Source organism: Neltuma alba, unplaced genomic scaffold (assembly GCF_004799145.2).
Source record: "Neltuma alba isolate B1F8T4 unplaced genomic scaffold, ASM479914v2 tig00001748_pilon, whole genome shotgun sequence".
NCBI classification, from domain to species: domain Eukaryota; kingdom Viridiplantae; phylum Streptophyta; class Magnoliopsida; order Fabales; family Fabaceae; genus Neltuma; species Neltuma alba.
Window position 1 is genome coordinate 297,202 of NW_021632591.1, and position 11,340 is coordinate 308,541.

Consider the following 11,340-nt stretch of genomic DNA (forward strand, 5'->3'; position numbering starts at 1 on the left):
GTCGGAAGTCTGGAAGGTGGTAGCGCTCAGATCTGTATGGACCTAGATATCCATTTGGTGTTGGATATCCCGCATCAACCAAGTAATATTTCCCTAATGATTCATGAAACAATTTGAGAGATTGTGAAATGAATAAAAGTATGAAATAATTAAAAAAGCATGCATGATTGGAACACATAAACATATACCTGGAGGTGGATGAGGGAAATTAAGAGATGAATTTGTAATAGCACTATCAAATATACGAGCATCATGTGCAGATCCCTCCCATCCTGCCAAGACAAAAGTGAAACACATATCCCAATCACATACAGCCATGACATTTTGTGATGGATTTCCCTTTCTGCCAATAAATTTGTCTCGTTTTGCAGCGGGGACAACACACTGTATATGAGTGCCATCAATTGCTCCGATCGCGTCCTTAAAAAATGGGTAGTAACGTGGATCGTTCTCAATTTTTCTATGAGTTGCACGAAATGTTGGATCTATGGGTCGAATAAGTTCACTCGATAGGCTAAGACAAGCTTGCAGTACATTGTGAAAGTGCCTACTTACAGTTTCCCCTGAACGTTGAAATCGTTCCTGGATCATCCTATTGCATTGTCCATGTGCAACTGTGTTTAAAAACATCGCAACCATTTTTTCAATTCCTACGTACTTAGACTTTTGTAAACCATGTTCCTCCAATTTAGTACATAAGAGGTGGAAAACATCTTTATCCATTCTAAACATTTCATGACATCGATCATCATGCCCATTCATAATGCCTTGTACCCATAAATTTCCTGTCTGCTCACTAGTTCTGCACGGTTGTTTAAACATGTACATTTCACAATAATGACCAACCAATGCACCTACTGCTTCATATTGTGTTAATTCCTCATTAATTATGGCTGAATGGTCATCTTCATTTGACCGTGAATCGTTATTCCAATTCCATAAACTATCTTCATTCCATGGTGAATCATCGTTCCAATTAGCCATTTCTGGAATTAACCCTGTAACTGTGGTAAAAACAAAATGTAAGCATTATAAGGATTACACTAAACAAAGTGTAAATAATTTTCATACTGCAAACAGAAAAACCACACGCATAGATGACAAGTAGACATTAGCGTAAATATATTACATAATGATTAATAAAGTTCCTACAACATGCCACATCAGTTTAGGTTAAAACAGCAGGTAGTTCAGGTTAACAAGTGCAATAACAATAGTGAAACAACTAAGTCCTAAACTAAATCCTATCCTGCAGGTCACTTCCATGTGTTTAGGTCTTGTGCTGCCGGTATCAACCACGCCAACAACTTGCTTCTATCATGCATAAACCCCAAATAGGCTCGTCTAGCCCACCTCAGCCGCGTAAGCATCTTGGCACATGCATAATATAGTTGATTGTCATCATTAAGCTCCTCAACGGTAGTCAGGTGTGCCAAAACCTTATCAACTACTTGGGGATCTTCAACCAATGCTGCTGCTCGCTTGTCAGAAGCAGCTGCTATGACACTCAGGCTATCAGAAATTAATGTAGATGCAGCAACTTTCTTCTTCTTCTTTGCATCTGATGTCTCACCCCTCTTTCTCTTTCCATAGCTTCTTGAGCCACTTGGTCCAGTACTTGCGGGGTTGTTTATGTTGCAAGCAGCGAAGTCATCTGTGAACCTTGCACTGGCTGTTGGGTCCACACCAAAGTTTTCATCCTCACTATCCCCTGACCCTTCTTGTTGGTCTAGCCCGACTCTATAAACATCCTCCTCCTCTTCTGTGTCAGGCTGTGGAGCAAACGTTGGCTGAGGCTGTGAAGCTGATGGTGCGTACGCATACTCTCCCGAAGCCACAACATCTCTGAATATTTTCATCAGATCTGATGCAAACATCAGCCCCTGATGTCTAAATTTCTTGAAATTAGGGTCCACCTACATGAATATAATTAGGCATAATTAAGCGATGTTCCTTTTGATATTCAAAATTAAAACTCAACTAACACAAATAATTACCAGTATTTTTCGTTGCCACCACTCATCAAAGGCCAACACCCTATTTGTGGCTGCATCATAACCAATGCCAGTCTCCCCAGACATAAGTTTTTCCCACAACTTCCAATCTTTTCTCAATACATCAAATCTGTTCTTCAGTTGCCTCCTGTCATACATTTTCCCGCTCCTTTCCCGAAAATTCTTTTCAATTTTCCCCCAACCAGGTCTTGTAAACGATGTTCCTTGTCTTTCTTTGTGCACTATTTGCTCAGCACAAACATCGATTAGAATTTTTGTCGTGTAATGATCCCATGTCGCTTTTCCCTTGTCATTATCCATTTCTCTATGCCCTTTGATCGAGATAAGAGTAACTAAATCAACCAAAGCCCTAAATATATAATAATAAAAGCCGTATTATATAACACATACGTTGTAACCAAACAAACATATATCACCAAGTAACACATTTTAATTGCATAAGCTGTTTAGTTTTCTTATTCAATATTTTTTAAAATTATAAATATATAATCACAATGTCAATGTCCACTATTTTCCAGTGGTAATTGATTGTGAACATTTTAAAATTAAATTTTCAATATATCATATACATTGAACCTAAACTGCATTACATTGATTAATTTTTATCCTAATTTAACTGTGTAAAAGTAAAATAAAAACCAAATTAAGAATGATGAACAAGATTATTTACAAAAATATGTTATATTTATTATAATTAACTAATTTACATAACTTTTTTAATATAATTAAATTAGTTAAATAAATATCATATTAGAGAGAAGTAAGAGAATATAACAGGAGAAAGAACAACATTAAATTTATTTTGATTGAGACTTCCCGAAATTAATTCCAAATGATTTTTAAGTAATTACCCACATAGTCCTTAATTTCTTTGTATAGTACAAATTAATGTCTTATTACTTTGCTCTATCAACGCCGTTAATTAACTCTATCAAATGAACCATCCGGACACACATATATACACCATGTTACCACCTCATTCTCTTCTACCCTACCCTCATAGAGATCGAGTCCTATAACCATAAAAACCAAGAGACCGAAGCTAGGGACATGCAAAACAACAACCATTGTAATTCTGAAAATTACAATTCCAGAGTTCCATATCTCGCCATTAACAACATAGACATATACTCAACAATTTAAATCCCCAACACTGCACACCCAAGCCTTCGGTCATGTACACACATTTATGCTCTTCATTTTATCATTAAGCTAGAGCCGTTTCCTCGAACCATTAATCCCTATTTCGTCCTTCAAAAACAGAGGCAGAAAATCCACATGCAACCAGAAAATCCTCATTAAACAATTAACCAACATCCAACAAAAGATTATTGTAACCAAAAACCATAAAATTCAAAACATAAAGCCCCTGTTTCAGTGAACTAACAAGTCGGTCCTCAACAAATCGCAATCAGTAACAACATGTAAATTCAAGGACCACCGGAATTTCAAGGATGACAGCAACCACAGGGATCAAACCAGAAAACCAACATAACAAAATTAAACCGACCAACCTGATCCAACCAACCGAAGCCTGCCAGAGGTAGATCGGATGGTGTATTGCTCTGGGAAGAGAAGAACTCCACGCACGGCTCAAATGCGACGTCGGTTGCAAACGGTGAGAGCAGCTCCGATTTGTGATGAACGAGCAGCATCCACCGAAGGACCTGGTCGAGGCGACCACAGACGGAGCTCACGGTCACCAGCGATGGAGCTTCTTGCAGGCGACCACCGACGGACCTGGCCGAGGCAACCACAGACAGAGCTCACGGTCAAACACCAAACGACTTCCGATGAACGAGCAGCATCCCCAGGCCACGCACACCTCCCACCCAACAGCCGACCTCACCACAATGACGGGATGGAGCTCACGGTCACCAGCGACGGAGCTTCTCGGAGGCGACCACTGATAGACCTTCTTGTCGAGGCGAGCAAAGACAGAGCAAGTGGGGGCTCGGGTTTAAAAGAAGAAGCCGGACTCTCTCGCTCACGGGGGAATAGGGAGAACACAGATGAATTCAGAGAAAAGTAAAAAGAATATATTCCTTTGTCAGAACGGTCCATAAGCTCCTTTCATATAATCAGAAGCTCCCCCTCTCCAGCTTATCCCAATTGCACGTTGAAGGGGCTTAAAAATTCAGAAGCCCAATTGTTAAAAAGCTCAGCCAAACGGTCCAAAATTCCCACTGAGCTTATAATCACTTATAAGCTACGTTTGGGCCAGCAAACGCTGACCCAAACAGGCACAATATTTGTTTGTCCCACTGGGGGTTTGATTTTAAAGCTTGCGATGGTAAGTATGTATCCCTAACAGGAAGGACACGTGAACATGCGAAAGAAACAAAATCTTGCGATCTCTGGATGGTGTTTTGGAAAATTAAAGAGGGAAACAGAGATGACCTATCAAGGAATTACAGATAGATTCATTTGAAATTTTGTACTGATTGGGAGCAGCCTCCATCAAGATTGGTTGACTTAGAGTCAGTTAAGTGTGGATGGCGTTTCATTTGCAAAGGGGATTTAGAACTATTCACGGATGGAGTAAGCTGCATTTTCTCTAAAGTCTCTTTCATGATATTTACTTTTGGGCAATCTCTTTCGTGATATTTTGTACTGGCATTGTTATCACTTTTCAAGTTGTAGCAGTAGAGACATAATAATAAACCAGAAGATTAAATCTCTTTCAAGAATGAATAATTGTTATTTGATGACTTTGCAAGATATACCTATTATAAGCTTCATGTTTCCAAGGAAAACAGAGTTAGCTCTGAAGCTGAAGAACACGGGCAAACCAGTTTGTTACAGAGCGAAACCTCCCAAACTATAATCAAAGAATGTCAGACCTCATCTTTATGCTCAGAAGATGAAGTCAAATTAGATGATTCATCGATGCAGTTCATTGCGGATGAGTCAAGGAACGTGATGTTGTAATCTGACAATTATCCTTTATCTTTTAATTAATGAATTTCAAATTAAAGTTGGTGTTATTATTGAGATCCAAAATTGCTGTCCTCTGACTATAATTTCTGAGTTATATGATTATGATCGGTATATGCTGTTTTATCATGCCTTTTCCTAAAACTTACCTGCCAGGTCTTTATTGTCCCAAAAACACTTGAAAGCTTTTCGGCATTATTCACAAAATTGTCTCATCTTAAGGCAGATGGCACAAATACAATTGGCAGAATGTACAAAGAACTGAGAGGTAAAATTGAATTTAGATGGGCCCCCTTTGAGTTTATTGGATAAAATCTAACAGACGAAGGCCATAAATATAATAACTGATGTCATTTGGTTAGCACTCATCATGGTTCTTCATGTTTTATCAGTTCTTACACAATTATTGTCTTCTTCAACTCATAACTAGAGATTAGATTGACTTGCATTGATTGCTGCTACTAATGCATTTAAACCAATTTCAGGTTTTGGTTTTAGGTAGAGAAAGATCACCAGTAAACTTACTGGTCCTTATCTGAGACAGAATGCTACATAAGCTGTGGCTAGCATTCAATGTTTGTTATTGAAGTGAATTTTATGATGCAGTCAGCATGTTCTTTACTGTAATTCCCGTTGATCCATCCTATTATAAATGAACTTTGCATTGTTACAATGCCTTATCTGTATATATATACTTTATCCCACTTGTTTTAATATAATAGAGACATCAGGCCCTGTTTTTGCTCATCATGATGTTCATATTCTTAGTTTTATCTATTGTTAGCTAGAAGCAGTGATATTGTGTTTCACAATAGATCTTAGTTTTATTTTGATTTTAGCATCAGTTGTGTTTCTTTGGTTTAATCTTATTACCCTTCATTTGTATATAAAATAAAATATATCTCAATGCATTTTGAAATGGCGCCGCATATAGAGTGTGGCATTACTTTTCATCTCCTCTTTCTCGTTTCTGGACATCTGCAACAAGTGAAATACTATTAAACAAGTAAAAAGTTATTTTACAAGTAAAATACTTTAACAATCCCTATCTGTTTTACTTAAATTACAAAAATCAGCCTTTTATTTGAAAATATAACACCCTTAAAATTAAAATGTATGTTACATAAATCTTCTTTATTTATTTGATATTCTGTTTTCATTTATTTAATTAAATTTGACTTTTGAACTCTTATTTTGATTAAAATAGTCTTCTTTGACATAATAATTATTTAAATTTAAAATTTTTAAACATATTTTTTGTTACAAATATTTATAAACACATTTAACCAAGTACATATTTATTATAAGAATTAATTGAATTTTCAATCAAATTTTTTGCGTTTATGTTAGGTAAATTATTTGATGTTCTGTCTCCGTATGATAAAAAATTAAATAAATAATTATTTAGAAAAAAAGGAAAAAGTAAAATTAAGAAAAAGTAAAAGAAAACTCTTAAATTATGTTATTAGAAAACCCTTAAATTTTTTATTTCTATGTTATTTAAAGTTGTCTCGCCAAGTTTTAACCATAAAAAACATGAAGCAAGAGAATCGCTCATTGCTTGCTAGATTGATGTGCATATATAATTCAATTTAATTACTTTTTTATCCTAACAATAAAGAATTAATTTGCCAACTTTTCTTGTTTATTATGAATTAGTTAGGGGATGAGTCAATTTCTTGTCTTTAGCATTGTTTTCGTTGACGATGGAGAATTAAACCTCATGGGAAGATACAATTTAAAAAAATTAAAAAGGATTATATAAAAGTTCGATGCAAAAACACGGGTCCGGTACAATAATTAGAAAAGAGAAGTCTTCCATACAACTATGATGTTATAATACTCCTCTGATCTTAAACATAAAACCTATTTTATAGTATAATTATGTTGATCTTAAACATAAAACCTATTTTATAGTATAATTATGTTTAAGACAATAAAATACAATCCAACGCCCTATTTTCTGTTTTGTCAAGGTTTAGTATAAAGTTAGAAATTACAGAAACTACATTAAAAATAAAAAAATAACATAAAAAGAATTTGAAAATTATAATATTTTAATTCATGTAACGAAGACTTCAGAATCACATAAAAAGAAGTGATATCTAATATGGTATTTTGTAAATATAATTAAATAACAAAAATGTCCTTATATCAAAAAGTTTATTAACAAGTTATGAATTAGCAACGACAAGTGTTAAACATCAAATAGCAAAAAATATACTAGTAATAACAAGTTATTTATTAATAAATTATGAATTGACAATGACAAGTACTGAACAATAAATAACAAAAAATATATTGATAATAATAAGTTTTTTTTTAAATATGATATAAGAACATTTTAGTATTTGATTACATTTATAAAATACTAGATTAAGCACCATTTTTTTTCTAAAATTTTGAAGTTTTAAGTATCTGAATTGAAATATTATAATTTCTAATTTATTATGTCATTTCCCACTTAAAATAAACGGAAGATGAATGGAAAGCTCAGTATTAAAAGGTAAAGTAAAACTTACCGAAAGTTGGTTCCCGCCTGTTGTGTCGGGGAAAGATTCCTGACGAGAAATTAAATTAAATATATTAATAATAATTAATTGACCAATGAAAGAAAGACCCACCTAATGCAAGAAGTCTCCGATTTACACCAAAAGGAAAATATCAGGGAATAATCATATGCGGCCAATCGCAAGTAGAGTTTAGACACTTCACTTATGGCTGCAACCACAGGTCAGTGTTATATGGTGCTACTCTGATCCTATTTATAAAGTACTTCTAACGTGTTTCATACACACTAAAAAAAAATCTTAAATTTTATTAACTCTCATTTAAAAGTTAATAACTTTACAATTTTATCCTATTTAATATACATTATACCTTATGTAAGTAAAGTCAACATAATAAATAAAGGGTAAAATTGTACATTCATACAAAAATTTTTTTTCAATACCCTATAAATAGGATCAAAAAATATCTTTTCTCTCTATTTCCTATAAATAGGACCAGAGGAGTACATCTACACCTTTTTTCTCTGTTTTGGTCATCTCATATTCTGATTAGGTGTGGATTGTCTTATCTCATCTGGATAGTTAAGATTTGATTTTTTTATTTGTTTAAAATAATTATTTTAATCTATATAGAATCTAAAATTGAGATAATTTTTAACTATCATTCGCTAAAAAATTAATTTTTTTATTTAAAAATAATTATTTAAAATTTTAAATATGAACTACCTAAATAAGATATAAATGCTTATCAAAACTATAAGCAGTGAAACTTGTTCGTGTAATGAGGAGAGGCATGGGATGGGGAAATGCGCGTTACTATTTGGCATGAGCCCCATTCTTCTCACACGATTTCGGTCAAGTCAACCTGACATGATGTAAAGACTGTAAACTTTCCAATTCTTCTCTTGATATACTAAAGGCTCATTTATTGGGAAAATTGCAGAAAAATATTATTGAATTTAAAAATTTCCAAACCGTCATCCTGATAAATAAAATTCTAATTTAGATATAATTGATCAAATTAAAATTTTAAAATTTACTGAAATAATTATAATATTTTTTTATTTTTTTAAAAAAACCATCAAGCATACTCACCTGTCTCTGACGACTAGTCGGTCAATTAGTGTGCTTGATGGTTTTTTTAAAAAATAATATGGTCATTTCTATTAAAACCATTTTCAATTCTAGTATGAACTAAACACTCACTTAGTTAAAAAAATTTCATCCTTTTCTTTTAAATTCTTTTCCATTCCAATAGATTCGTTGAATGACCTTAAAGATTGACAAAATTATTAGGCCGTGTTGGAAAAATAATTTGTTTGAAAAATTAGAGAGAAAATGAATGGTACAGATTCTTTCCTTTTCCTCTTCTTTAGTTTTTTTTCCACAAAGAAATTTAATATGTACCCTTAAATTAAGAAAAATAGATAATTCAGACTCCCCTCCTAATTAAATTTATCTGGGATTCTCAAAATTAAAGATAGGCAAATTTTTATGACTAATTTTTTTTTTTGCCAAATTTTTATGACTAATTTGCGGTTATAAACTCTGAATTCCGAAAAAAAAATCATGCCCCAAATAAATGTAATACACAGAAGAAAACATCCAACCATTGAAATACGTACGGGGCGACCACTTCTTGTTCGTCTTTAATGTATTTATTCTTCCATATTAAATTAAAATCAATTTTTATATGGTATGAAAAATCAATTACAGTAATTATTCTTAAGAAAAATTGTAAATGTGTCATAATATTTTTCAACATCAACAAGATTTATTGAAATCTAAAAGACAAAATGAGACTCATCCGATCCTTAATATAAGACTTAGTTAACTAATTTAATTAGATTGAGAAAATTAGCTATGTTAGTTAATTATAAGAAATATGATATATTTTTTCTAAAATACCATAATTATTTTTCTTAATATCCCCTCTTCCTCTTCTACTTGATTATGCTTGAGGGAGTACACATAGGAGTAATTTAGGAAAAATTAATAAATATGAGAAATAGGTCTTATATTTAGGACTAAAATTAACTCAATAATTAGGTCTTGTATTAACGACCGAAGGAGTATTAAGAAGGTTTATAAGTTACAATATGATAGAGAGCAGATAAAATGCTGGAGAAAATGAACAAAGGAAGGTAAAGAAACAACATTAATATAGAAATTAGAGAAAGACTGTGAAAAGGATAAAATGCCCAGCCAAATTATACCAGTCGAAGGAAAAGAGAAGTTATCTATGGACAGCGGATGAGCGTCAACATGTTGAGAAACCTCGTAGAGGCAACAGCATATACGTCATTCGATTCAGGACTAGTAAGCTCATTGGTGTCTGTCTTTCTCTGTCTAAAACCAAAACCTGAAATTGGTTTCAATGCATCAGTAGCAGCAATCATTCAAATGCAATAATGTAAGTGAATCTAATCTCTAGTTATAAGTTGAGTGAGAACTGATAAAACGTGAAGAACCAAGATGAGTGCTTACATCTAATGACATTAGTTATTGTATTTCTAGCCTTCCTCTGTTAGATCTTATCCAGTAAACTCAAGGGAGCTCATCTAAACTCAATTTCAAAACCAATGTATTGTCTCATACTTCTTTTTATATTCTGCCAATTGTATTATTTGTGCCATTCGCTTTAGGACAAAACAATTTTGTTGATCATGCCTAAAAGTTCTCGATTGCTTCTGGGGAAATGAGGACTTGGTAGGTTTTAGGAATAGGCATCAGACAACAGGAATTAATAATTATCATTGATAATTTAACCGAGAAATTTTAGCTAGAAGACTGCAGTTTTGGATCTCAAACTTTGAAAATTTATTAAGAGATAAAGGATGTTGTCATATATATTACAATACCACGTACTTTGCATCATCTGGAATGAACTGCATCCATGAATCATCTGATTTGAATTCATCTTCTAAGCATAAAGATGAAGTTTCAGAAGGCATGGTTTCGCATTCTCCGATTATAGCTTGGGAGGTTTCACCCTGTAACAAACCATATTGCATGCATTCTTCAGCTTCAGAGTTAATTGTGTTTTCGTTTAAAACATGACGGTTATGATGAGTATATCTTGCAAAGTGATCAAATATCAATTCATTCAAACTTGAAAGAGATTTAATTTCGTGGTTTTTCATTAATTTCTCTCAACTACTAAAACTTAAGAGTAATAACGATACCAGTAGAAAATATTATGGAAGTGGCTGTAGAGAGAAGGCAACTTACACCATCATTGAGTCGTTCTAGATCCTCTTTGCGAATGAAACGCCATCCACACTTAATTGGCTCTGCATCAACCAGTTTTGATAGAGGCTAACCCCAATCAGGACAAAATTTCAAGCAAATCTGACTGTAAAAATTCCTTGATATTTCGTCTCTGTTTTCCTCATTAATTTTCCAAAACATGATCCACAGGTGAGAAGATTTTATTTCTTTCTCATTTTCATATGTCCTTGCTGGGAGGGATATATACTTACCATCGGAATCTTCGTAATCAAACCCCTAGCGAGGCAAGCAAATCTTATGATCAATTACAGTGCATAACCCAATTCCCAACCATTCACCTTCAGGGATGTCTATGGCCATAGAAGTTACATGTTTCTCATTTAGAGGAGGAATGATTCTAATTCTTAAACCGTGATGGTATTTCACTCCCTGGAATAGTCACTGAAAAAGTTGCAATTCTTCTCAATCCTTGAGCATGTTGGCCATCCTGAAACCAAGAAATTTATCATGTGACAAATTGCACATAGTTAGCAACAAAAGATATGAATGGATTTGAGGATGATAAAGACAAATTACATACCCATTCCATTGAATCAAAGAGACGCAACAATTTCTTGTCTGACAAAGTTCTCAACTAACCACATTCT

At 33.4% G+C, this 11,340-nt stretch overlaps 1 protein-coding gene across 1 annotated transcript; it reads right to left on the minus strand.

The window, feature by feature from the left end:
* Nucleotides 1-1,256: 1,256 nt before the first annotated feature.
* Nucleotides 1,257-2,315, minus strand: LOC114762672 (L10-interacting MYB domain-containing protein-like). The gene is made up of 2 exons (XM_028952215.1): nt 1,998-2,315; nt 1,257-1,916 (listed from the first exon to the last, which is right to left on the minus strand). Exons 1-2 carry the CDS (start codon nt 2,313-2,315, stop codon nt 1,257-1,259), a joined length of 978 nt encoding a protein of 325 aa, XP_028808048.1.
* Between the last annotated feature and the right edge of the window lie 9,025 nt (nt 2,316-11,340).

What these genes read in the sequence shown, in the direction of transcription:
- LOC114762672 (XM_028952215.1), bottom strand. Translation starts at nt 2,315, where the DNA reads ATGGATAATGACAAGGGAAAAGCGACATGGGATCATTACACGACAAAA. An exon ending in GGTGGCAACGAAAAATACTG is followed by an intron (nt 1,917 to 1,997) that starts GTAATTATTTGT and finishes ATATTCATGTAG; the next exon opens with GTGGACCCTAATTTCAAGAA.